This window comes from Leptonotus elevatus, chromosome 5 (genome assembly GCF_054856555.1).
Source record: "Leptonotus elevatus isolate MCC_2025b chromosome 5, RoL_Lele_1.0, whole genome shotgun sequence".
NCBI lineage: Eukaryota > Metazoa > Chordata > Actinopteri > Syngnathiformes > Syngnathidae > Leptonotus > Leptonotus elevatus.
The window spans coordinates 17,175,400-17,201,067 of record NC_141243.1 but is presented as its reverse complement, the minus strand read 5'-3'; the positions used below and the strand labels follow the sequence as shown (position 1 = coordinate 17,201,067).

General features: G+C 40.6%; 3 protein-coding genes across 13 annotated transcripts in view; 2 read left to right on the top strand and 1 right to left on the bottom strand.

Moving 5' to 3' along the window:
- emid1 (EMI domain containing 1) overlaps positions 1-9,243 on the top strand; it is a 54,725-nt gene extending 45,482 nt beyond the window's left edge. Inside the window, exons 9-17 of one of the 6 annotated variants that reach the window (XM_086076435.1) lie at positions 716-820; positions 2,677-2,754; positions 3,565-3,617; positions 3,696-3,758; positions 3,836-3,880; positions 3,987-4,031; positions 4,157-4,168; positions 6,688-6,772; positions 8,219-9,243. In XM_086076435.1, the coding sequence (XP_085932561.1) occupies positions 716-820; positions 2,677-2,754; positions 3,565-3,617; positions 3,696-3,758; positions 3,836-3,880; positions 3,987-4,031; positions 4,157-4,168; positions 6,688-6,772; positions 8,219-8,352 (620 nt within the window). In that variant the 3' untranslated portion in view covers positions 8,353-9,243. The other 5 variants (XR_015094871.1, XM_086076436.1, XM_086076437.1 and 2 more) reach the window with 5 other exon arrangements.
- A 903-nt stretch (positions 9,244-10,146) lies between these two features.
- On the bottom strand, positions 10,147-12,770 carry rhbdd3 (rhomboid domain containing 3). 2 transcript variants are annotated; one of them, XM_086076440.1, is made up of 5 exons: positions 12,328-12,764; positions 11,865-12,248; positions 10,879-11,005; positions 10,567-10,800; positions 10,147-10,495 (listed from the first exon to the last, which is right to left on the bottom strand). In XM_086076440.1, the coding sequence occupies exons 1-5, from the start codon at positions 12,482-12,484 to the stop codon at positions 10,324-10,326; spliced, it is 1,074 nt and encodes a 357-aa protein (XP_085932566.1). In that variant the 5' UTR covers positions 12,485-12,764; the 3' UTR covers positions 10,147-10,323. The 2 variants fall into 2 exon arrangements, with proteins under 2 accessions (XP_085932566.1, XP_085932567.1); XM_086076441.1 differs by lacking the exon at positions 11,865-12,248 and having other exon boundaries at positions 12,328-12,770.
- A 2,082-nt stretch (positions 12,771-14,852) lies between these two features.
- Positions 14,853-23,502, top strand: ewsr1b (EWS RNA-binding protein 1b). 5 transcript variants are annotated; one of them, XM_086075959.1, is made up of 15 exons: positions 14,853-14,967; positions 15,428-15,464; positions 15,625-15,676; positions 16,610-16,763; positions 16,891-17,098; positions 17,179-17,432; positions 17,520-17,658; positions 21,070-21,107; positions 21,648-21,677; positions 21,768-21,883; positions 21,956-22,085; positions 22,160-22,249; positions 22,330-22,456; positions 22,533-22,877; positions 22,978-23,502. In XM_086075959.1, the coding sequence occupies exons 1-15, from the start codon at positions 14,853-14,855 to the stop codon at positions 23,012-23,014; spliced, it is 1,872 nt and encodes a 623-aa protein (XP_085932085.1). In that variant the 3' UTR covers positions 23,015-23,502. The 5 variants fall into 5 exon arrangements, with proteins under 5 accessions (XP_085932085.1, XP_085932089.1, XP_085932086.1 ...); XM_086075963.1 differs by having other exon boundaries at positions 14,857-14,967; positions 17,185-17,432; XM_086075960.1 differs by having other exon boundaries at positions 14,857-14,967; positions 16,607-16,763.
- Positions 23,503-25,668: the final 2,166 nt, after the last annotated feature.

Here is a 25,668-nt window from a genome sequence, read left to right as displayed (position 1 = left end):
ATATGTGCCCTTGCGAATTGCTTGGCATCCAGTCCAGGGTGTTCTCTTGCCTCTCGCCCAAAGTCAGCTGGGATAGGCTCCAACTCACCGAAGCTTCATGAGGATACGCGGATGAATGGATGAAACAAATATGTGCAAAAAGTTGATAATGTGTTAACTCTTTCTATTCTACTTTCTAATTCACAAGGGTATACCAAAGCTTCATGCAACAATAATTTAACTGAGCACTGAAAGTAAAGCTGCAAAATTAGTACATTAAATCTGAGTCAATGGCAAAAAAAATTGGCCGCAGGAGTAATGACACCAAATGCATGTGACTCAAACTTTCCATCTGAAATGTAGTCGTCTAAGTAATGTAAATGGATTAGATGGGGGTTTTTTTGTATTATACAGCAGTGATGGTCACTATATGCTTTTCCCTCGTTGGCGGACAAAAACACAGGACAATTTCTCAGAAATTCAAAATAATACATCAGTGATGTATTTATACATAAATGACTTGACTATATTAAATACACACGTCTTGAAAAAAATGACTATTGTAACAATAGTATTTACCACGGTGCCATCTATGGATCTGATCTAGTACAGCCACACTTTTGCGTAATGCAAAACCACCACATTTTCTAAATTAAATTTTGCCCCTGAAGCTGTCTTTATTTTCACCTCCAATGTTCACAGTATTTTTTATTTGTTTTGCTTTCTGTCTTCTCAGGCCCCCGGGGTCCTTCAGGACTACCAGGAGAGAGAGGTCTACCAGGTCCTCCCGGGCCTCCAGGACCACCTGCTCCTGCTAGTGGCCGCATCCCTGCACCAGACAGTAAGACTCCATCCTAAACACTCAACACAAATGTATCAAAAAAGGGGAGCCTTTAAACACAATCCAGTCTGTTATGCTGTTTGACTTCTAAGAAAATATTGAAAGGTGACTTCATTCGGATCTTGAAATGCCCTCATCAGAGTACAGTACAGAAAATGTATTCATTAAAAGAGAACTTAAAATAAAGTAAAACTACCCTCTAAGGCAAACAGACACTTTGAAGAGGGAACTGGAAGGTATGCTGAGTAATACTGCCTCCTGTGGTGGTTTGAAAGTATTATGGGAATTAAGTAGCATAGAACTATATGAACACATTTGCCTGAAATTTTCATCGCCGTCATATTTTTTATAAACGTTTTTTGGGTTGAACTACAAATTGTAGCACTTAGTGGGTAAAGTTGAAGGTTCCACTGTGCTATAAACTGCACTCCCCTTGCAGAAGCCTTGGAAAGCTGATGAGATGCTTAATAAACAGAAGAGAAAGAATACAGTCAAGCTTTTAAGACTTTTTCGAGGGCTACTTGTTGAAAAGAATCAAAGGCGGTGAGATTGAAGGCAGGAGACGTGTGAGACTGACACCGACCGATTTTACATGCTGTGATGAGAACCTGTCCACATCTGATGTCACTCAACTGCTTCCAGATGTCGGCTCCTCACTCCCCTCAAGGTCAATGCATCAGCACCTTTTATTTGTTGATACACTGGCTTGACGAAATGAAAAAAAAAAATTAAAGCACAGATTTGTCAGCGTGAGCTTCCTGTGTAGGTATTAGGATTGGCATGATGAGACTGGGAGCCATTTCTTTCACATCAAAGTAACAGCAGGGAATGTCGGGAGGATGGGAAGACGGGCGGGTTGTTCTGTGCTGACATTACTTGGGAAAACAATGGATTATTTGGCTTGTATGTATCCATGAGGGGGTTAAATATCCGTCCTGTGGGCCACTGGTGCTTAAAAGCCTGCACGCAGAATGTTGAGAATGAAGACGAGCTCTGTTCACCTGGAGGTGGCGTCGTTGCGAAGACAGACAGACAGAGTGACAACTCTCCTCCTGTGGACGTTTCACTCATTTGGAGACGTGCAATGATTTTTCAGCTGGAGGACGTTTTTCCTTTGTCATTCCTCCTCCTCGTCTCTCTCCCTGAACTTGCTCTCACTTGCTCCTTGTCCTTTTCTTTCTATACTTGTCCGTGCTGTTATACAAAGCGAGCTACTTTTTAAATGACTAGAAATCAGGGATTTACTGTGTTTCCTGCTCTTTAGACACATGAGCATTGTTACTGTATTTGGCTCTTACTCACAAGGGTGATTGTTACTCCAATGTAGGCCGTCATCAAAGGTTGACTTTCTTTTGTGCCTCACAAGTGCAGCCTCAACTACTGTATAATCAGCCCACCCAAAAGATTCCAAACTACATACGTGCATCTTTTTTTCCATTTTATGATTATTTGCATATTGTGAAAATGGCCGTAAAATGGGGGGGCTATTGAACATGCACAATTTAGATCACTGTAGTTATTTGTGACACAGCACTACTGTTGGTGTATAGAGGTATAGCATTTGTATTGGACTAAACTTTTGTACAGTAGTGGACTACTTTTTGTCAGGCCAGCTTTTTTGGTACAATTTACAATTGTACAATTCACACTTCATACTTGCAATTCAATTACAAATGTGTTTTCTTTTCAATGTTTTCTGAGCTTGATCATTAAAGCCAATGTGAGTTACAAACATGCTAACTTAAGTAGCCAAGTTAATCAAACACGAAATATGAATCGCCAGCAAAACTTTTACCATGACTGTACAGCAATGATAATATAGCTTTTGTTTAACGTCTATTTCATTTTCTTTCCAGATCGAGGAAAAGACCCCTTCTTCACCAACACTTTCCAGGATTCAACACCAGGACCGCAGGGTCCCCCTGGGCCGATTGGTTAGTGTCGTTTGAACTGAATTGGACAGATTTTACTCTTTAAAATACATGATGTACCTATACACCAAAAAACCCTGGCCGAATTTGGAATTAAAGTTCAGAATTGTCGTAACTACAGGCCAATCGTGCACCATTCTCTGCTATACATACATTATTCCATAATTTGCATATCTCAGGATTACCTGAGATCATCACAATTCTATTACTGTATTGTACAACATCTTAACTCATTCACTCCCAGCTATTTTCACTCAAGCAACCCCCTTCGCTCCCGGCTGTTTTACTGGATTTTGACTGATGTTGCAAGGCCCACAGAATATTGTGTTCTATTGCTATAAAAACATGGAACCTACCAAAAGAAAGATTAGAGTCTCTTCCTTCACCAGGAAAAAAAAAAGTATATTTGTATCTTGAGGATATAGGTACGTTTAATCGTTATTCACAAACCTGTGGGGAAAGGAGCTTGTTGCGACATGGCCCTGGTTGATCTCTTATACTCTGCAGCCACCTGCTGGCCATTTTTTGTAATAACTACCATTGCTTTACGCGACATCTTCAGGTCAGTGGCTGCTTCAAAGCCTTCTGTATGCTCTAGCATTAAAAAAAACTTTTTAAAAAAAACTTTAAAATATATATGTTTTGGGGACCATGGCACTATTTAAAATATAACATTTTTATACGTTTTGGGGAGCAAATTAGTTAATAAATAGGATTATCTTGATAGAAATGTCTTTTCATTTTAATATTGTTGCAAGGGAACTTCACACCTAATTTCCTCATTATTAATATGATCTCTTCCCATTCTTACAGGTCCCACGGGTCCAAAAGGACCAGCAGGACCTACGGGCCCACAAGGACAGAACGTAAGTATGCTGACACCAGTTTACAAAAATAATTGTTTCTATGCTGTCTGTTTTAATTTGAATTGTTTATGTTGACAGGGTAAACCTGGGACACCCGGAGCACAGGGTCCTATGGGGCCGAAGGGAGAGCGTGGAGAGAGAGTAAGTGCCCGTGATTCTCTTCAGCACCTTTTCTGTTTCTTCATCCTTCATCCAGGTGTGATTTACTTTTGATTCAGGGTCTCTCTGGTTATCCAGGGGACAGAGGCTTCAGGGGCGAGTCGGTAAGCCAACCCAAACCCTAACCTCTGTTTTTAGGATCTTAAGGATCATGATAGTGATCTATGGTACATAATAAAGCCATTTCTTAGTTGTCCAATTCTTTTACAGGGATTACCAGGTCCCAAGGGAGAGCCTGGAGAGAAGGGCTTACCGGTGAGGAAGTAGTTCATTTTGGCGGTAGTGTACAAGCACATTTGGTTGGTTAAGAATTATTTGTTAAGTATTTCTTCTATTTGTCTAATCCTTCCTTGTCTTTGACCTCTTTTTCATTTTACAAGAGCAATCTAAATGTAAGATATTTTCTATTCAGGTTATGTGTATAGGCTACATGTTTTTCTTGTCCTCTCATGTCTTCTCACCCACCATGTGTTTTTTGTACATGTGATTTCAGCTGGTGAACCGTATGCGTTTGTGTGTGGGAAACTTCAGTCTTTATGCGTTTTTGTGTTGTTGGTCCTCGGGGTGCGCTCCGGACTGCAGCCCCCCGTTATGATACTGTCCTCTTGACCCTGTAGCTGTCTGACTCCCTCTGCAAGCTATGGCTACCTCTCACAGTCACGTTGGCAGCATCTGACTTTGGCATATATGTCAAAATAGCATCAGCACCATCAATCCGGTTTTACCAATACACGACAATCAAGACCGAGAGGAGAAGGCTGAATCCTTGAGCACATGTTCCTAAATTTATAGTCTTCTAAATTGATCTTTATCTCCTAAGATTAAAAATAAAATGCATGAGATGCATATGCCAAATCATTCCATTTATGTGTCAGTCGTGGGTTCTGTTGGGTTTAGAGGTGTTGTGAAGTGGATACAGCTACCTACCCTCTTTTATCCCATCTTGCAAAAGACTCATTTTCTGCATGTCGATATTAACAAGTATGTAACAAGCCTGCTACATTAAAATAGGGCATAGTTGTCCCTCATTATACGTTTGGTCTTGCTTTGAATTAACTAGTCAGCATTGGATACAAGTTTTCTACTTTTCCTTTTATCTACAAACATGAATAATTGCCTTTTCTGTCTTACTAATCCAAACGTTTTTTTGCATGCCTTATTTTTGTGATGGGGTCTTTTAAGTTTTAAAATAACTCACAAAGCCATTGCCTTACATTTAAACCAAAAAAAGTGTGTAACAAGATTTGAATGTATTGGACACTCTCTTAGGTACCCTTTCACACCTGCTTTACATGTCAGCCTACTGTATCAATAAATTTATCTTTATACATTTAATATTGCTAATTTCAAGAGGCGCTATCAGAGGTATTATTTTGACACTATAGTATACAGTATTTTATTTGTTATTGTAGGTGGAAGTTCTGTAGGACTGCTCTACATAATGCTGAGAAGTTTTAAATATTTTAGCTACAGGTAGTAAATTTTTCATATCGACGCCGCCTTAAAATAATCGCCCAGATTTTTCAAGAAACACAAAAAAATTAACCCATTTGCATCATGAAGAGATGCTTTAGGCAAAAAAAATAATCATGATTTATTTTTTTTAAATGACCTTGGCAATTATTTTAAGAGAGTGGCGATATTATAATTTATTTTAAAAACTAATTATTTGACATTATTATGTTATAATGGGACAACACTAAAGAAATGACACTATGCTACATGTGTCAGTATACAGCTTTTATACAACTAAAATTATGGTCCTCTAAAGGAAAAAAAAAACTCAACACCGCCATTTTATTAATTAACAATTAATAAAAGTCAAGTCCCCACTAGTCTAAGCATGGTGTTCTTTATTAACATTGTGTTTGTGGAATATTAATTATCCATAAAAAGCCATCAATTTTTAACCATCTCAGGGGGCGGCCATTTTGCTGTCAACTGAAAATGGCTTTTTTTGACTCTTCCCACATAACAAGGGAAAAATTGGGGGGGGGGCTTGTTTTTATTATAGTGGACGCCAGGATAGTGTGGCTGTAACGTGTTGTAAACTTACCAAGCTTATATGTAACATTTTTAACATGAACATTATGCAAATCAATTTGCGATTGTAATTAGCTAGGATCCAATCATGAACTAGAAGTGTTGACATCATCCAAATTATGCGTTTTTATTGGTTTAGACACGGAAATATGTCATGTCCACTGCAATCATCTATGGGTCCGAATGGGTTAAAACACTGGAAACAAAAGTGAGTTCACCCTCCAGTAAAAATGTCTGGGACATCCACCAGTGAAGTTCTGGTAAATTTATGGTGTAATGGTTGCCACACAAAATATTGACACTTTGGGACCAACTTGGACATTTTCACATAGAGGTGTACTCACATTTGTTGCCCGTGGTTTAAACATTGACAGCTGTGTGCAAAGTTATTTTGAGGCGACAGTGAATTTCAAAAGTGAGAATTCTCATCTTTGTGTACCTAATAAAGTGTCCAGTGGGTGCAAAGCTGCACTCTGCACGCTTGCCTCGCTCAGCCAGGTGGCGATTTCGTGACCACTATCCTTCCCTGGCTGAATTGCAGACAGAAACAATAATGCATACATAGCATGAGCAAGCATAAACCCTGGAAGAATTTGGTCCAGGTGTGTCAAACGTGTGACTGCTGTGACGTGCATGCCGCTGTTGTCCAGCCCAGCATGGCCGAGACTGGCGTCATACTGTATAGCAGCATGGCCAGAGAATGAGGGAGATAGAGACACATAGGACGCCGATAATGCTGGACAGATGTGTGGACTGTTTAACCTTCTAACTGCTGTTGTATTGAGAAGACAGAGCAAATGACCTGCATCTTGGCGTGCAGTTCTTCGGCTTGCGCTCCTAACCATGACGGCTGTATCTATCTTCACAGGGGGACGGAATACATCAGATCAGAGAGGCGCTGAAGATCTTAGCTGAGAGGGTTTTAATCCTCGAGACTATGATCGGTATTCATGGTGAGTAGGAGGCCTGAGGCAGGGTCAGTTTAAGGCAGGGGTCAAGGTAGGGGGGGGCTCCAACTCCCGCTACACCTCACCTACTGGGACAGGGAGTGGCCACAGTCGCGAGCAGCCCCCAGGACTCACTCAGGCTGGTGTTTCCACACCCCTTCATGAAGCTACCCCCCTCCCCCTCCCTCCCCCTGTCACTGCTCTCTGATAGGACTTTAGCTTGCAGACGTTCCGCGACTTGCAGGCTGATCTTGAGCTTCTGGCTCGTAGGGTGACGCTGCTGGAGGCTATCATCTGGCCAGGTAACGATGAGACATCATCACCCGCAGCTCTGCTGGCCCTAAAAAAAAGAAAGAAAAAACGAATCTAGGAATTTAGGGAGTAATAGAAGCATGGCATGACATCACAGAATCTGACTGAACTGCGGAATGTTGATTTGAAGTAGATGCTTTTAGAAATGCAATTTATGTACAATTTTCACTTGGGAGAATTTTACAATCAAGCAAAGACACTGCTTTTAATTTACGAAAAACAATGTGCTTTGTGTGTTCATGTGTTTCTGTATTTCTAATGTGCTATTCTGAAGAGTAGCGCTGCAACATTTCGATTGAAAGACAACAATCCAAACACATACAAGCAAATTTGCTCAAAGAAGATTATTAGGAGATTTTAATTTTTCTCTCAATTTATCTCTGTTTTGGGACTGTCAATGACTTGAAATGCTTGGTCACAGACAACCACTCTCCCACCAAATATCTTCATTTTTTGTACATTCCATTGCACCAAGCGCAATTCAGTGTGTGCCGTACTTGCTCTTCCTAGTGGAGAAGTTGGGGAACTACAGTTCCATTGACCTTTGACCCTTTCTTAAAATAGCATATCACTTTTTTTTTATCAGGAATGTCCCTTTTGGCTCACAGTAAGATCTCTTTATCCTGAATTTGGATAGTTTCTTCCAGTTCATGTTATGTGTCAAAGTCTGATTTATGAACATATTACGTTATTCATCCTTAAGTAAGTGTTTTAAAAATAGATCTAGTCTAGTGGGATAAAGTACCATAGGTCACACCAAAAATGTTGGAAAATCCTTAAATATTTAGTTTATAACCAATAACCTTTTAGGGGGAAATTCGTCAAATTAACTTGAGAAAAATAAACAAAATATATACATAATTGCTTGCTTGACTGATTTTAGCATGAATTTTGACCCGAAATTGTTGGAACCCTACTCACCAGACATACACTCTGTTGCAGCTTCTAGCAGCAAAAATACTTGATAGATAACCAATGTAAAAAAGGAAAAAAGTGTATGAGAATGAGGATATGCTTAAGATAATTCCAGTAAAAAATAAAAATACAAAACTTAATTGGGATCAAGACAACAGGATGCACGTGGTCAAGCACAGTGCTGGGCAGGGAGGCCCTGTTCCAACTGCTGTCTTTCTTCAACAGAACCTGATCTAGGCTCTGGGGATGGACCATTTGGCACAGCCTCCCCTAGTTTCTACAGAGATAAGCGAGCAGGTGCGCTTCCATATCGACCTGCTTCTCCTCTGTCTTCCGACACCAAGGTTCGAGGGAAGTAGCCCCACCCCCTTCCCCCTCCACCCCCTGAGGACTGCAGACTGGGTTGGCTTCCCTTCCTATAGGTCGCATCGGCACTCAACTCCTAATTGATAGCCTTTTTGAGGGGGTTTTCCTGTCAGGTTTAGGTTGGGGGGCACCTCAGGGAAATGCCAGTGATACTCCACCATGTCCTCCTGCACCTGTGACAACTAGTTTGACACCCCCATCACCGTAACCATTTCCAGCTGCAGCTAGCTCCCTGGGTCTGTTTGACAAAAGGAAGCTCTGAAATATCTGTGGTGCTCCTCAGGCCACAAATCTTGGCAATAAGGGTCATGTAGCGTAATCAGTTACGTAACATAAGAGACTGGACTTGAGTTTGTAATTCTTTTTCAATGTAACAGCATTGTCGTGAGATCTCATGAGCATGTACAATTTCCTGAAGTACACAGACAAACCTCTATTATTCATTTTGTTGTATCTCTTATATTGTTAAACTCAGTTTATAGTGCACTAAAAACACCAAGTCACTATAACTGAGATGTATTGCTACATGTGAGCGTGTTGTTTTCCAAGTAAAATGCACACTGAAAAAGTGATACAATATACTACAACATATTTACATTTGTTGCATATCCTATGATACAGTGGAATTTATTTCATTTTGAAAATCAACACAGGAAATGGCAAAACTGGAACCACTGTTATGTTGGTGCTGTTGTAATAGAATACTTTTTTTCCATCGTAAATCAAGCTTATTGTGAAAGTATTTAAAATTGTCAATGGTAGTTTGTTTTGTATGCCGACATTTAGCAAACTTTTTATTTTGAATTTTTATTTCTTGCAAATGTGTTAGTGTTAATATAATCCTGTCTTCTGATGATCGCTGTAATAAAACGATGTTGACTGTTTTTTTTTTTTTTTTAACATGTATCACTTTGTGCCCCGACAGAATGTTAACATCACTTGATAAATATTAGACATTCAGTAAGTGGAACTGATAAGCGCACCCCCTTTGAAAAGTAGAAAAACACTAAAGCTAGTTCTCTGAGAACACAAAAATACAGTAAGGGCTGGCGCATTTAGTGGCATCAGCGACGTCACTTCTGCTTATGCCGCGGCACCAGTGACGTCACTTCCGCGTATGCCGTGGCAGTAGTTAAGTCACTTGCGGCATACGCGGAAGTAAAGTCGCTTTTTCAAAAGACAACAACTTTCTCAAATATCAACATCAAAAAACAATACAATATCAATATCGTTGAAACAATCACTCAAGATAACATGAACAAATACAGATCCGAGTAAAAAAATATATATAAAAAGAGAAACAAAGAAGAAGAAAAAAAACAGCAAAAGGTTATGAAGCAACATACTAGGGGTTCGAGAAGTTATAAAAAATATATTTAAATTAGAGAAAAAAATCTCCACTATTTTCAAAGTCTTTTGTTTGTCAGAGAACTTGATTGAGAGAATGTATTGTTTGAACTCGTTATAGAAGGCTGTAAAACATGGCTTCTTTCCACGGAATTTACAACAATGAATATGATATTTCGACATTAAAAGTATTACATTTATCAGATAGTTCGAATTATTTTTCTATATACCATTTTCAAATTCTGCGGAAGTGAAGTCGCTGGTGCCGCGGTATAAGCCGAAGTGACGTTGCTGATGTAACGATACAATCAAGCCGCTAAATGCGCTAGCCCTTTCTCCAAATATACTGTACATTTCATGGTTAGACTGACTAAGATGACGACAACTGCAATGCGATGTGGCACCAAAAAAAAAACGTTCAGAAAATTTGGATTCTCCCATCCAAATAAAAATATTTTTATTTTAAATAATGCATTGGTTCACTTTACATGAATTTTTCCCCAAAGTGTACGAAGGAAATATAATCAAATTCCCATCCCTAGTTTGAAATCATGTTTCAGTCTAGTTAGCTGTTGTAAGGCCAACAGTTTTTCAGGGTCCATAAAGTGTTGAGTAACCTAAGGGTCTTCTTTGGGTGGCGTAGTCTTCTTCCCTTTTGCAACAACCACAGCCTGTTCTCCAACACGGTCATCGATGAGTAAGGAAATAGCGCCATCTAGCTGTTTTGAGGCTGCAAGCGCCACAACAGCTTTTTCTGTGGGGAAGCCCATCTTCTCCAGCTGCTGGAGTCTAGGGGAGAACATTGCGGTCATCATCATGTACATGAAAGATGTGATTTTGGTATTTTTGTAGTTACCAACCTCAGTGCAGAAACAGACGATTTCGGCACTTCTACTTTTCGATTCACTTCGTCTGGTGCATCCTGTAAGGAGGCAAGTATTCCGGCCCTCAGCATCTGTTCTTCCAACGCTTCAGACTCTGGTCTCCAGACTGACTGCGGCTCCTCCCACGGATGGTGGTTCAATATTAAATGATCCATCATGACAGGTGGTATTGCATGTTCTTCATTCATAAACTGAGACGGTGATCTAGACCTTTGGGACAAATAAAATGATCTTAGATGGTGATGGTGAGTGTGAAAATGGAATAGATGGAAACAAGATGACTCGTACATCTGCGAGGAGCTGTAGGTTGGCAATCTCAGTCTGGATGAAGTGGGAATATATGCTGAAGTGGGAATAAAGGTCAGGACATTGACTGCCTCCAGCCCCTGTACCATCTCAATGAAGCTGTGACTATCTGAGAGGTTCATTAAAGATCACAAGAAGAGACTTTCTGGGAGTCGTTAACTTCCTCTGCAACTTCTATTTTTCCTCACTCACACTCTGTGATCAAGCAATAGACATCGTGGAATAGAAATTAACTTCTTGATCATCTTCATTCAATAGTTTTCTACTAAACAATTACATTTACAGCACACTCAAGGGCAAAGAAAACAAAATGTGGCGAAAACAGTAGTATTGTAATATCTGCATGTTTACAAATTATTCTACACTGCAAAAACTAAACTCAAACCAGATTAAATATATCAAATCATGTGCCTGTTGTTTGTCCACCAAGATATTTCTTGCCAGTCTGTGTGTAAAAATATTTTACGTTCTTCAGCCATTTCTTCCTTTAATAGCCTACAGTAGGATAACTTACTAAGATGTTATATAAGTTTTTAGTCATCTGTTTTTTAGGCTGACTGTTTAGTCAACATTTCCTGTTCTATTATCAGATAATTGTGTCAAAATTAGGTATGATATTTGTCATTTATGTACTTGTTTTTTTGTTAGTTTTTTAAAGCATTAGTTATGGACGATAGATTATTTTAATCATTTTGAGAATTCTTAATGATGCAATGGTTATTGCATCTTCAAATGATGCACACTCCTTGAAGGCCAACAAGACATCAGCGAGGGGAAGCTGAGCTACCTTAATGCAGACCACTATTGCGCAACTCTTCACCACAGCATTATTCTGCTGACTATAGAAACAAGAGTTCAGCATGAAGAAAACACATGCACACAACTCCACACAAGGTCACAGTCGCAACCACAGAACTGTGTGCTCGCCACAACAACATGCCACCTCACTGGGTCACATTAAAGGATACAGTTATGACCAATGCATATGGCACATAAATTAAGTAGGGCAGGTGTCCCAGGTAGCACAATCAGACAAAGCAGCAGCAACAACCAGGGCAGAATCCAAACTGGCAAACATCCTTGCAGTCGCCTCTTTGTCAAGTGACGGCACTGCGCTGTAAACAAGGCCAGATGAATGGCAGCATAGCCACAGATCCGGCTGGCCTGAAGACTGAAGACAAATATGACCAACGTGTAAATAAGAGGTAATACTGTCATTGTCAGGGTGGAGAGGGCCAGGTAGGCGACTGTGCCCCAGTGACGCTCCTGACATGGTCCGAACAGCAGCACTAGAGTAACGCTGACAAGCAGAGAGGGCAAATCGTCATGATTGAGAGCGTACAGGAACACGTCTGGGAGACACAAGGGTTGTGATATAATTAACAGCGATGTTTGCAATGCATAAAGTAACTATTCAGTACGAAAGGATACCTCTGAAACGTGGGAATTCTCCACCTGGACCTAAACTGAGACCTGCTTGTGGACCAGCAGCATACACCAGCAAGATTAGCGCCACCAGCAGGGTTGTTCCTAGAAAGAATCCGGGGCGATCTGATCCGAACCATACTGAAAATACACGATATCGCATGACCTAAATGACTTGTTTGTCTTTGTTTTTTGCGTTACGCGGGTGCAGTGATCTGGGGTGAAGTGGCCATTATGTCGTTTTTGATCGCGGATGAAGTCTGCTGTATCATAAAACGTATTAGCAGTTAAATTGTTTGCTCTTGTATAGTCTCCACGCGTTGATAAGATTTCAAAAATGATGAACATTAATACGTGGGTTTAGCGTCCTGTTTTGTTTTGAATGTGATTACTTCCGCATGACGTCATGTAACGCGCTTCTTCACTAGCCGTTAACAGAGTTTAATACTGCCACCTATTGGACATACTGAGACGTTCAGGGTAACACAAGTTGCATTTGATTTGCTATATACTGTACTGTATTGTTCAACAAACTTCAATTAAACACTCCTTTAAAGATTGTCATATCACAACAGATTGATCATGTTTTGCTTCTGACTATCTGAAAATGTAATTCAGCTGCTGCTCAGTGTAGGGTTGGAATTATTCTCGTGGGATATATGGCTGTGGACCACCCCAAAATCCTGAAATCTCATATAGTATTTGACTCATTGCCTTAAACAAAAAGCTGTGATATATTTTCCAAGATAATTATAGTATACAACAATAAGCAATGGGGTAGATGCCACGGACTTCTGACTTCCATGTTTCACACATCAGCGTAGTTTCCGGCCACTGATGGCCGCGTTCCAACACTCGTACCCCCATCCTTGCTCCCCCAACCGCGCTCCCGCCGATCTCAAGTCTCTGAAATGAAATACACACTCGCACCCGTCAACGGGAACGCACAACCGAGGGGCACAAAGGTGGAAGCGCAAAAACTGGGATGCGGCCCACACGTTGCAAACAGGAAACGGAAACAAAGTCGATGCGTGAAAACCAGGAAGTCGTAAGTCCCACTTCCTCCGTAGCATATGCCTCATTGCTTGATGGATTGGTTTTATTTTAGCATGTTTAATAATTTAAAGTTGCCTTTAAGCCAGATGTAATATTGTCTTTTGGCAGTTCCTAATTCACAGAATACAATCCAAGAAAACAGACACTCAAATTCAAAACAACTATTACCATGAAAAATTTCAATACAATTATCAATAACTATTTGCATTTCGTCGGCCGCAGGACTGTCTGCAAGGAGAAAAGTGCTAAAAAGCACTCTACAGTGAGGCAAGAGATGATTAGATGGAACAAAAAACACTTGAACCAATCTGTCTATATGTGTGTTGCTCGCCAACAGACGGTCTAATGGCTTTTTGGAAGACCGCTGTGACTGTAACTGATAGTCATGCACGCTGTGATCGTGACATCTTCTGGCAACTTCAATACTGATCAAAGGAGACCATCTCATCTAGTAACATTTGAGGCAGGGGTCACAAACTCAATTCACACGGGGGCCGCCCGATATGGTCCGGGTGTGTAGAGGCTGCATCAGGTATTCCACAAACAAACAAACAAACAAACAAACAAGCTTTCATAAAAAGTACAACTAATCCAATCGATTAAGCTTTATTAATAACAATTCTGAACATGAACCATGAACCATTCTTTACATTTTTGATTTGTTGAGCCCTTTCTTTGTGTATTCAAGATGTGAGTCTGCCCCTATGCAAAAAAAATAAATAAAATGGCTGTTGTCGTTGCCAACATTTCTCTTCACGGCAGGTTTTGAAAAATACATGACTGGGACTGTGTGACAAGATAACTTTTTATTTCCCTTGTCACTTCAGAATTACATTTTGCAGAAAGCTGTCATGAGCAATGGTGCCCCATAAGTGATTTAAACACACACACAACACGCCCAATGTGGTGGCCACACTGACATTAAACTTTTGTGTTAATTCATGCATCGCAAAATATCATCATGTGGGCCGCAAATGGCTCCCGAGCTGCTACTTTGATACAGCGTCTTCCTTCTCATCTGGATAAATAAAGGTTAAAAAGGAGAAAAACAGTAAAGCAATTTCTTCAAATGTGGTTCTTCTGTTGATATTTTGTTCCTGTCTTATGTCTGCTTGACGTAAGTGAAAATGAGGGCTTACCCTCAATAAAAAAACTAAAAAACTAAACTAAAATATATAAATATAAATATTAATAATATAAATGATAAAATAATAAAATAAAATAAATAATAAAAAAAATCGAAAAGCGAAATTAATGTAAAGTTCAGTAATGTAACGGTGTTGTTGTTTTCTACCTTTTGGTAAGAAGGATCCAGTAAAGCGAACGCCGTTACGAACTGTGAATTCATTTTCGTACAAATACATAAACTAAAGCTCACGAGGACTGTTATCGTCACATACAAAAAAGACTTTCGAAAAACACCACTGTAGTAGTTGTGTTAGTGGGTCAAACAAAGTATCGCGTTATTTGAAACGATGAGTCTGTTATCTCGCGATATTTCCTGGTTGTTGCGCACTCAAAGGCGTCTCTCCCACAATCAACTTGGTCCAGTCGTCTCTTACAAGAAATACAAAATGGCGTCGGCTCCTGGTAAGTACAGATTTCGGAAGATTTTCTTTACATCGAGTCTGCAATGTTCAATCATATGCTAATACTCGAGTGTTTTACTTATTATAAAGAGAATGCGACCATAGAATTCGGTTTTTTTTTTAGCATTTTGAAGCGAATATCCGTTGCAGCGAATTGGCGCCTGGCACAAGGCCTAACGTAATTCATCGACGTACGTCGCCTTTTCTATTTTAAATCCCATCCTCTTCATTTAGACGAGCCTTTCTGGTTTTTAATGTCAGGATTCATAACGTGTCGAGTTCCATGTATCGTTTGCTTAGCTGTGTGATTGTTGAACCTTCGCCATTCATGGCCCGCGATTGAATGGCGCTCAAACCGCGGGCCGGTTAAACGTGATGTTAGCATTAACGTATTAGCATTTTGGCTAGTAGAGCTTCAAATCTTACCAATGGTACTTTTTCCTTTATTTTACTTTATACAGATTACAGCTCCTACAACCAGTCCGCTTCTCAACCGGGGTAAGTGTTCAACTAACAGACTGTAATTATTACTCCGTGTCGAATTACTCTGAAGCTGCGGCGTCTTCATTGTTAAGCGACCACATGTGCTTTACGAGTACACTATAGTCGCCGTTCTGCGTTCTTTCCCAGACAGTTCTTGAATTTGCCTTCTTTGCAGGTATGCATCCTATGCTGCTCCGGCCACACAAGCTTATGGACAATCTGCCCAGGTAGATGATTGTATGCCTAGTGCCTACGTTCTCGAATGTCCAAAAATGCTTTATTAATTGATGCATGACTAGGTACTTAATTCAACCCGTGAGGGAAATAGACGAAACTATATCCACACCCATAGACACAAACAACAAAATATGAACGCAGTATTGCGGGGGAATTAAGAAATGCATCAACAAAAAGATCGAATGTTTTAAGTATCAAGCGGATATTTTGCCATGTCCAACAACTTGTCATATAGCACTATTTTGCTGTGAATCGCTCAACAAATACAAATACAAGTACAAATTTTGCACCAGTGAATGTGTACTAGCTTATGGTATAATGATTAAGGGGGGGGGGGTCCACAATTTTTGGACAGCAGCCTATACCAGTCCTGGAGGGACACACCTGAAGCTCATCAGCAAGTTCTGCCTAAGCCTGATAACGACCTTGTTCATTGGAACGGATGTTGGAGAAGGGAAACATCCAAAACCTGCAGGACTCCGGCCCTCGAGGACCGACCAATGGCCTATATATTCAGAGGGTTATGGTTTAGATTAGGCTGTTAACACCTATAACGGTCTATGCTTTGACGGTTACAGTTAGGCTGGTATTACTGCTAGCAGTCTACCTTTGGTGGCAAAACAAATTGAAAACTTAGGAAAGTCACAGAAGGGGGTGAAGCGAGGCAGGCCCAGTGCGTGACTTGGTCCGATTGACCAATCAGAGCTGTTGTTCACAGCCAAATAGTGCTGGCGGGAGGGTTGCCGGTCACGGCAAAATACCCACTGCCTTTTATAAGTAATTGTCTACTTATGTCACAGACATAGGAAATATTGGCAGCGACTATATATAATGATACGCTAAATGAGTAATTCAATCAGCCAATAGAGTCCAAGTGCTGTCTATGATTCCACCGTGGTTTAATTTTGCTTTGAATTCAGCAGGCAGGTTATGGCCAGCAAAGTTATGGATCATATGCCCAGCCCGCTGCGGCTGCTGCTGACAACGCGTACACCCAGGCAACCCCTGCTGCTGGAAGTTACGCTCAACAGCAGCCACCACAACAATACAGCTCCTCCTATGGCCAGCCAGCGCAAGGTATGGGAACAGTAGATAAGTTGACATTGGGCTCTGGACAGAATTAGTGGGTCACCAAACCCCGAGTTGTTTGATGTGATTTACTCCTACCCTATTAGATTTTTATTTTGTCTTATGTGCTCCTCAGCTGGCTATCCCGCTGCCCAGTCGACAGCTCATGGTTACACCCAGTCCTCCCAGGCTTATGGAGCACAGGCTTATGATGGTGCTCCTGCTGCTGCTGCCGCCGCTGCTGCTCCAGCTGCATCCCAGTCTTACGGTTCTCAACCTGGCTATACTGCTCAGTCTGCATATCCTGCTTATGGTCAGCAGCCAGCTCCTGCTGCACCACAGAGGTGTGTACCCATTTACAAGTCTATCTTGATACTACAAATTTGGCAAAGGTTTTGCTGCATTGGTTTTTGTTTCTTATTAGTTACAGTGCGAACAGCCAGCCTGCTGGTTACAACCAAAGCAGCTACTCCCAACAGGCAGGATATGGCCAGCAACAGTCTGGCTACCAGGCCCAGCAGACCGGCTACAGCCAGCCGCAGAGTGGGTACCAGCAGCAAGCCCAGCAGCAGGCCCCTCCTTCTTATCCACCCCAGGCTGCAGGCTCCTATGGGCAGTCCCCAGCCAGCCAATATGGCCAGCAAGGTGGACCACCCAGCTATCAGTCCAACCATTACAGTAAGCTTGCTTCCTGTTGTTGTACTCCCGTGTCATATACATCAATTGAACAAAAAAAACACATTCTGATGGAGTTATTGTTTATAGATAATTACAGGCAGGATGGTCAAGGAGGAGGCTCTGGCTACTCAGAATCTTCAAGGTACTCTGAGGGCAGGGGCCGTGACGGTTTTGACAGAGGTGGAATGATGCATCGTGGCCGTGGCGGCATGGGTCGTGGTATGGGGTAAGTGTGTTTCTTACGCACATGACTGACTGACTTTGTATTTTGACTCTGCAGGTGATTATGGCCACCTAGGGCAGGGCTGAGGCAAATAAAGTGCTGAAAATGATGACCAGTGTACTTTTTCGGTTACCAAGATTAGATTTGTTTTTTCTTATTGAATTGTTACTGGCCAACAAAGCTAGTGTTTTGCACCATTGTTTCTCTCAGCCCTGCCACTAAATTGCCTTGGTAAGTGAATATTTTCTACTTTCTATCAATATAATTTGGGGCCTGTGCATAACGTAGGAAGAGGCAGGTTTACTTTTAAGGTCAGTTGAAGGATTTGAATAGCGATGGCTTATTGTAAATCAGATTTTAGTACAAACGCTGGGAAAAAAGAGATGGGTGGAGTTTACCAATATTCACATATCTCTGAATTCAGTTGGATTTCAACACACAGATTCACAATTCAGTATTTTAGTGGTGTACTGTATGGATAGTGGTAAGAGCCCTTAATTTTGTACTGTTTAATAAAAATTATTATAAATGACAAATTTGCGATTTTTAGATACGTTTGGTGTTTACGGTATACCATCAGGTTGGAGTGACTGGATTTTGCAAATTGGTACACGACTTCATTAAATTTGATCTGATGTACTAAAATATACAGAAGGTTGTCATTTAACATCCTTCCCACCTCAATTGTTTGCCCTTTGCATAAACAAGGCTCGCTTTGGTGTTTGGTTGTTGTCTTTTTGCATGCAGTGTTTATCCTTTCCCTAAGTGGCTAATTAATGCCAACAATGGAAGGGTAAAGGTACTCGTGGTACTGAAATTCATGATTCTAAAGGCGAGTGAAATGAAAGGGGCACAAAGATTCCTGGTCTTCTACAAAAAAAAATTGTGGCAAACCATTGATTTGACCATGTTTTTTCCATTGTAAATATTCCAAACAAGTACTCTAGGTCGTGGTAAGGACTAGAGCTGGGCGATAATTCAATATCAGTATGTGTCATGATAGACGGGTGATGATTATCAATAGAAAATACGTTCAATTATATTTGGAAAAAATTGGTAACCCCCAGTCTTGAACTGCAAGGCATTCTATGGGTTGCATGCAGGCAAAGGTATGGCGTTAAATTTGTGGCACAGTTACAAGAAAAAATAAATGTTGAGCCCAAAGCATGTTTAATGCACAAGAACTTTTTTTCTGGGTGCTTGCCTACTGTACCTGAGGAAACTGTTGCGAAGAACATGTACACACGAGCGTGTCGCACACGTGCACTGACTGAACGTGTGCCTTAACTTTAACAGAAATGACCAGTTGCCTCAGTGTACAACTTGTGAGAAGATTTATATTGTGCAACTGCCAACTAACATGACGAAAAACACCACTGGACAGATTCATGATGTAGAAGTAAAGGTGTTCCCTGTCTGACATGCTTGTAACTGTGCTAACCGGCTCCTGCCCTTAGTGTTGCACATAATCCTCAATCAGGTAAGTGAAATGATAAAATAAGTCTTCCAACAATGACCCCGCTAACAAGTTAAGTTTACACCCAAAATGGTGGGGGGCGGCTGAAATGAATTTTTTTTAATTTTTTTTATGCCACCTTTTAATGGAGGTTAATCTAAGTGTATCAACGCTACTGCTTTAGGGGTAGTATCTTTCCATTATACACATTTATGGCAAGGCCGGGGAAGCATGGATGTAAACATTACACAAGATCACATTGTACACAACAGTGTACTTGAAAAAGAGTTTTTCTATCTGATATTTTGAATGGTATTTTTTCTTTGGGTAGTTTTCTTTAACCCGTTCAATACTTCTATTTTGACTTGGTAAAAAAAAAAAGTATCTATCAACTGTTATGGAATACTACCCTGTGTTAAACTTTTCATCTACATGATCGCCCAGCTCTAGTAAGGATGCACAAATTTACACATTTTATGAATTTAAAAGCCCATACCGGTTTTATCCCATGCATTGATATTGTGTTTAATCACATTATACCAGGAATACATTTTTGTTGAGATAAAACATGCAAATGCACTCTGAGTGATGGGATTCTCAATGGGAAAACATCTTTGTGTGGTCGTTAGGGTTTTGGTAGAAAATGGTTTTAAAAAATGAGGCTGATGCAAAATGCCATTTGGTTTTTGCTCTTTGGCCCATTTTATACTTGGTGTGCCTGTTTGTATGCATAATGTGAATGGGTAGTTGGTTTGACCTAAGCAATAATAAACTTGTCAACCCATATTTAGATGTTCCTGAGTTTAATTTCTATTAATATAGATTTGATTTTGGAGTGGGCTGTTGTTTGAAAACCAATGCTTTGAGAGAGAAAAAGGTCCAGGCGCCGTTCGAAGTCATTGAGGTACAAGTTTTTTTTGTTTTTGTTTTTCTGGTGGGGTAAACAAAGGTACTTTCTTTGTCACATGTACACAATTACTTGTAGAGCAAATGCAATTGCTTCAACTCAAGCGCTTTGCTGTTCATGGTTACCCCTTTTCAATGCCATTCATGGTATGGTGTTTACGTATGACTATTACACAGGAGTGCTTACTTTTTGGTAAAGGAAGAATTAAGTGAATTTGTGTGATGGGTTGCCAATGATGCAGAATTAATCAATAAGATGTAGACTAAGAATTTTAGAATTGCACAGAGGTTTTAGGGGGGAGGTGGGCTGTTCACAATGTCATTTTGAAATGTTTAAAACTGTATTTTGTGTTACTGTTTGATCACATTGAGAACTTTTTAACATGCTTTGTCACATTTATACCGTACAGGTAACAGAGCCATTTAAAAGCATCATTTCTCTAGAAATATCTGTACTCAGTGCAGAGGCGCCAACATAAAGCCCCGCAGGAGGGATCTTAAACAGATTGGGGGTCTGCCTTATTTTCCAACAACTGAGGATGGTGGTCTTTCTGAGCCTGATGGGTGTTTTATTTTGTATTTTATTTTGAAGACATGCACAAGTGTTTTAAAAATCAATGGTTATTTTTGTAAAATGTGTACTGTTTGCATTTTTTTTTGCTACATAACATTTACTGTATGTTTATTGTATGCATTGGTTGTGTACTTTCAGATGCATTGTCCTGTTTAAAAAAATAGATATATCTGAATCATCTGTAACACAACTAGAGTCTAATGTTAAACACAAATGGTATATTTGTCAATGCATCTGAAATAATTTTACAAATGTTTAGCTTATGTCACATTCTTTTCGAACACAACTGTTATCACCAAGTTACTAATATTAACAAATATCCCCTCAGTTACTCTGTATAACAAAAAATTGGGGATTTAACTTTGCTGTTGGCCTCGATGGAATGTTTTTGATTCCCTCAATCAAGCCACTTTGCTCGAGCCATGGATGTGGCTGTAAAAGGGAAATGGTCTTCATATCTTCATTTATTCCCCCATAGCAGCGCTGGAGACAGAGGTGGCTTCAGTAAGCCTGGTGGTAAGTTAACGAGAATTACACTGGTTAGTCCTTTACAAGCCTTAATAACATGCAACTACGTTTTGAGTATTCATTTTGCTATCTTGGTATGGAATGTCAATTGTATGAACATGCCCAAATTAGGGGAAATTTGTCCAATGCCTGAGACCATTTTCAGAGGTTTTTGGTGTAATTCAACCATCGCTTATGGTTTGACCAGTTTCCAAAGGTTAATGGGGGGGAGGGGGGGGTATCCACTCGTGACCGGGTTGACTTTCAAAAACAAGCTCATATCTTAAATGGTTTTTGGGAAGCATTTATTGGTCTAAGAGGCTTTTCAAACAACACAAAATTATTGTTCATGGGATCGGAGGTATTTTACTTTTCCAATCGTGTGTACGCTATGATGGTTAGCATGGCCCTACAGTGTCTTAACGAAGTCTGAACTGTTTTGTAGCGCTCGTCGGGTGTTGTATGCAGAATTTGAGGAGCTTGTGCTGACTTTTTTTCTCTCCCTCCCCTCCCCTCCATTTCTTTCGGCCCCGACTCACTGGACCTCAGGACACATGGGCGGCGAAGAGCGTGAGATGGGTGAGTTAAATTTGAGCATATTAAACTTGAGCGGTCTGAACATTTATTTGATGATGATCTTTGTTAAAATTGTTCTTTTGCTTCTCTTAGGACGACCTGAAGAGCAAGACGAATCTGAGAACTGTGCTATCTACATCACTGGCTTGACCGAAAAGGCCAACATTGACGAGATGGCTGAATTCTTTAAAGAAGTCGGCCCAATTAGAGTAAGAATAAGTCTGGAAGACTTGGAACCAAAAAATTGCAGGCTAACTGCTCTTTTTCCACCCCCCCTCCAGTTCAATCGCAGGCTCAACCAGCTTGCCATTAACATCTACACTGACAAGGATTCAGGAAAGCCCAAAGGGGATGCCACCCTCTCCTATGAGGAGCATGTCTACGCCAAAGCTGCTGTGGAACAATTTGATGGTACAAGAGCCTCTTTATTTGTGAATGTGTCACGTGTAAAATGGAAATGGTTATCTTTATTGTCAAACTCGCAGGTAAGGAGTTTCAGAGCCGCAGGCTCAAGGTGTCAATGGCACGCCGTAAAACCCAGATGCCCATGCGTGATGGCATGATGGGCCGAGGAGGTACGTCTCCTGGACGCCATAATTTTTCACATGATCAACTTTATGGTGCCTTTTTGTAATTGTATAAAATACTACATTAGGTATGATGGGCCGCGGAGGCGAGCGTGGTGGGTTCATGCCCCGAGGTGGCCCACGCGGCATGGGCCGAGGTGGACCCACAGGAGCCAACATGCAACAGAGGGCCGGGGACTGGGAGTGTCCTAATCCGTATGTATTTGGTTATGTTTTTATCTCACGAGTACAATGTGAACAGCGCTTGATTTAATATGTACTTCGCTTCCAGCGGTTGTGGCAACCAAAACTTTGCCTGGAGGATGGAGTGCAATCAGTGCAAAGCTCCCAAACCAGAGGGCATGGGCGGTGGGCCTCCATTTCCCCCTGGTGGTGAAAGAGGCAGAGGTGGAATGGGAATGCGAGGAGGCAGAGGCATGGACCGCGGCGGGCCCTCGGGTGGTCCCGGAGGTTTCCGAGGGGGCTGGGGAGGCGACCGTGGTGGATTCAGGGGAGGCGACCGTGGAGGATTCAGGGGCCGTGGCGGCATGGATAGAGGCGGTTTCCGTGGTTCCGGCCGTGGAGGACCACCCAGAGGAAGGGGGATGGGCCCACCTGGTGGCAAGATGGATATGAGGTACACAAACAGCCAAAATGGTCAATAGTTTGTAGTGCCAAATTGTCTGAGAGCCTGTAAGGCGTTGTGACACCACTTGATGATTGTTGCTCTCTTTTAGGGACCATCGCCAGGAGCGCAGAGAGAGACCATATTGAAGTTCTTCTTAAACCTTCCCTTTATGGGAGTTATTTTTGTTATTTTTTAAGATGAGCATTTTTAATTTATGGCTCTATTATTGTCACCTTATTAAAATAATGGCCTAAGTTGTATTTTTACATGATGCTGGCCACCACTAAGATTGGCAACAGCCTTTAAACATAATTCGTTTCTACCCCCTGTAATAAAAATGAATAATCAGCGTTTGTTTCCATTTGTGTTTTCTGGGAGTGAAAAAGCCAGACCATTATTTTAGGAAGGTGACTATATTGAATTAGCTAACTGCTCTGAAACATCCTGTGCAGTTTACACTTCCATTTTTACTTTGTTCTAGTTTGTTCATATGCCACCTTGTTACGTGCATGTCTTTTATAAAATGCAGCCTAGTTTGTCATTGTATCAAGTCAACGCAGTATGTGTTGTATGTTTGCCTGCCCCTTTTCCTTTGAAAAAATGTTCTGGGGAATAAACCTTTTATTGATCTGTATTGTTGTTGTTTTTCTTTGAATTAAACTTGCATGTGCAGAATATAACAAGTGAAACTAGTCAGTCAACTGCAAGACGTACCAAACAAAATAAATGTGATCTTTGGCATAGAGGTGTATTTCATAGTACCTGTTAATTTGTTGCATGTTTTAATTAAGTGTCGTCAAATTGTTTTTATTTATTTATTTTATTAACATTTTGGCTGCTGTCCAACTCTAGGGTTTAATCATACGAAAAAGTGGCGAAGTTTGTAGGAAAGCGTGACTTGTTCAGAAAGCAATAATGTTAACACTTACCTGCTTGAATCCCACTATTCTTTGATGTGGAGCACATGAAATGTTTATCTGCAAACACAAATTCCAAATAGTTTTTGTTGTTTGCAATAACCTAGACTAGTCCCACAAACCCTTCCACTCTTTCATGTTTACTGTGGCTAACGGGAAGTAGTTCTCAATGACTGATTAATGAACTTCTACACACTTTACTGACAGAAGCTGATTCATTCAGGCCCAGAAAATGATCTCATCACCATTGCAACCCCCCTCCCCTCATTCTCTTTCGTTCTTGAACAGACACATCCCTCTTGTTTTAAATCAAAACAAGCCCTCCTCCTTGGCAGTGGGTGTTGCTTAAGTTTAAACTGTCACAAATCACGAGAACTCACAAGATGCTTCAATGGAGAAGAGACATAAAATTTAAATGTAGTTCCAGTTTATTTTGAACCTATTTTCATTGTTGGTGCGTAGAAGGTTCAATATTACACCCAGATTGCTGAAAGCATCGGAGCTTAAATCTTGTTGGCAGTTTACTGCCATGTGTTCTTGCCATTTTGGTCGTAAAGTCAACCAACCACTCTTTTTGTTTACAGACTCTCCTTAAGGCCTCAAGCAGGTTATGTTTTTGCTGAAACCTAATAACCAGGTTTGTTGCCCTAACTGTTGAACACTTTTTTATTTCTGGAGAAAATTGCCGTGTTGCAAATATACAACACAGTGGATCATATGGATGCAAATGAACTACTTAAATGTGTTGACTAAACACAGTTGACTGGCTGCTCAGACATTCAAACATCGGCTGTTAAAATGCTCTAACAATGTGTAAGTGTGTCAGTCCTCAATATTAAACACACACACAAGACTGATAAAGCTCCACTGACGAAGCACTATCCAACCGTTATTGAAGGTCATGCAGCTTGAGGAGAATTGCATCAGGATGACAGTCCCATGATCTTAAGAGGCCTCAGTCGCAGACTGTTCATAAGAAGCCACACAAAGACTTCATTATAGCGAAAATAAAACCACAGTATTTAAAAATATTTTGCTCATATTGTCAGATTTGGTAGTTCTGGTTTCGAACCTCTGCTTTGGCCTTCTTGTGTGGTGGTTGCATGTTTTCTCTTGATACTTCCGTCCACATTCCAAAAACTTGCCTGTTAACTGAAAACTAAATTCTCTATGCTGTTATGTCTTGTGAGTGGTTGTCAACCTGTCCAGGCCTGTCTTCTAAACTCAGATGGGATAGGTGTCAGCTCGTACAAGTCATACAGAAAATGGATGAATAAATCAAATGTCTCCTAAAAGTCAATATTTGCAAATTGCAATGTTCACCCTTCTTCAGTACTTTACATTTTCTGTACAGTTAACAGCACGCCACAGCTGTATAGAAGCAATATGAAACTAGTCTTCACACATGTTATACATTACAGCAATGCTTTTGATTGTAAAAGCCACAATGCAGTGCAGCTAGCTTGTGGCTAATTCGGTGAAATAAATCTATTTGCTCATTGAAAAGCATTGGATTTTGGTTTGTGGTAACCCAATTAGATTTTTTTGAGGATTATTTTGATTTTAAAATGTGATGAGATGTTATTTAATATAACAATCTGTGGTTTGTATGATATAGTTACAGGCAAAAGCAATATAATCTGCCATTTGTTTTCACCGTATCGCATTGAGGAAGTATATAAAAATGCCCTGATGTTTGGAATTGTCAATAGCCGACTTTTAATAAAAAATATGTTTCAATACAGACTACAGGTGGTTTGTTAAGATGTCTGTTAATAACAATTTGAAGTGTGCATGCAGTTACTTTCCGAACATCGCCTGTTGTAGGCTAGGCCTACAAATATTTGAGTGATTTTTCAAAAGCGCCCCCTAAGGACAATGAA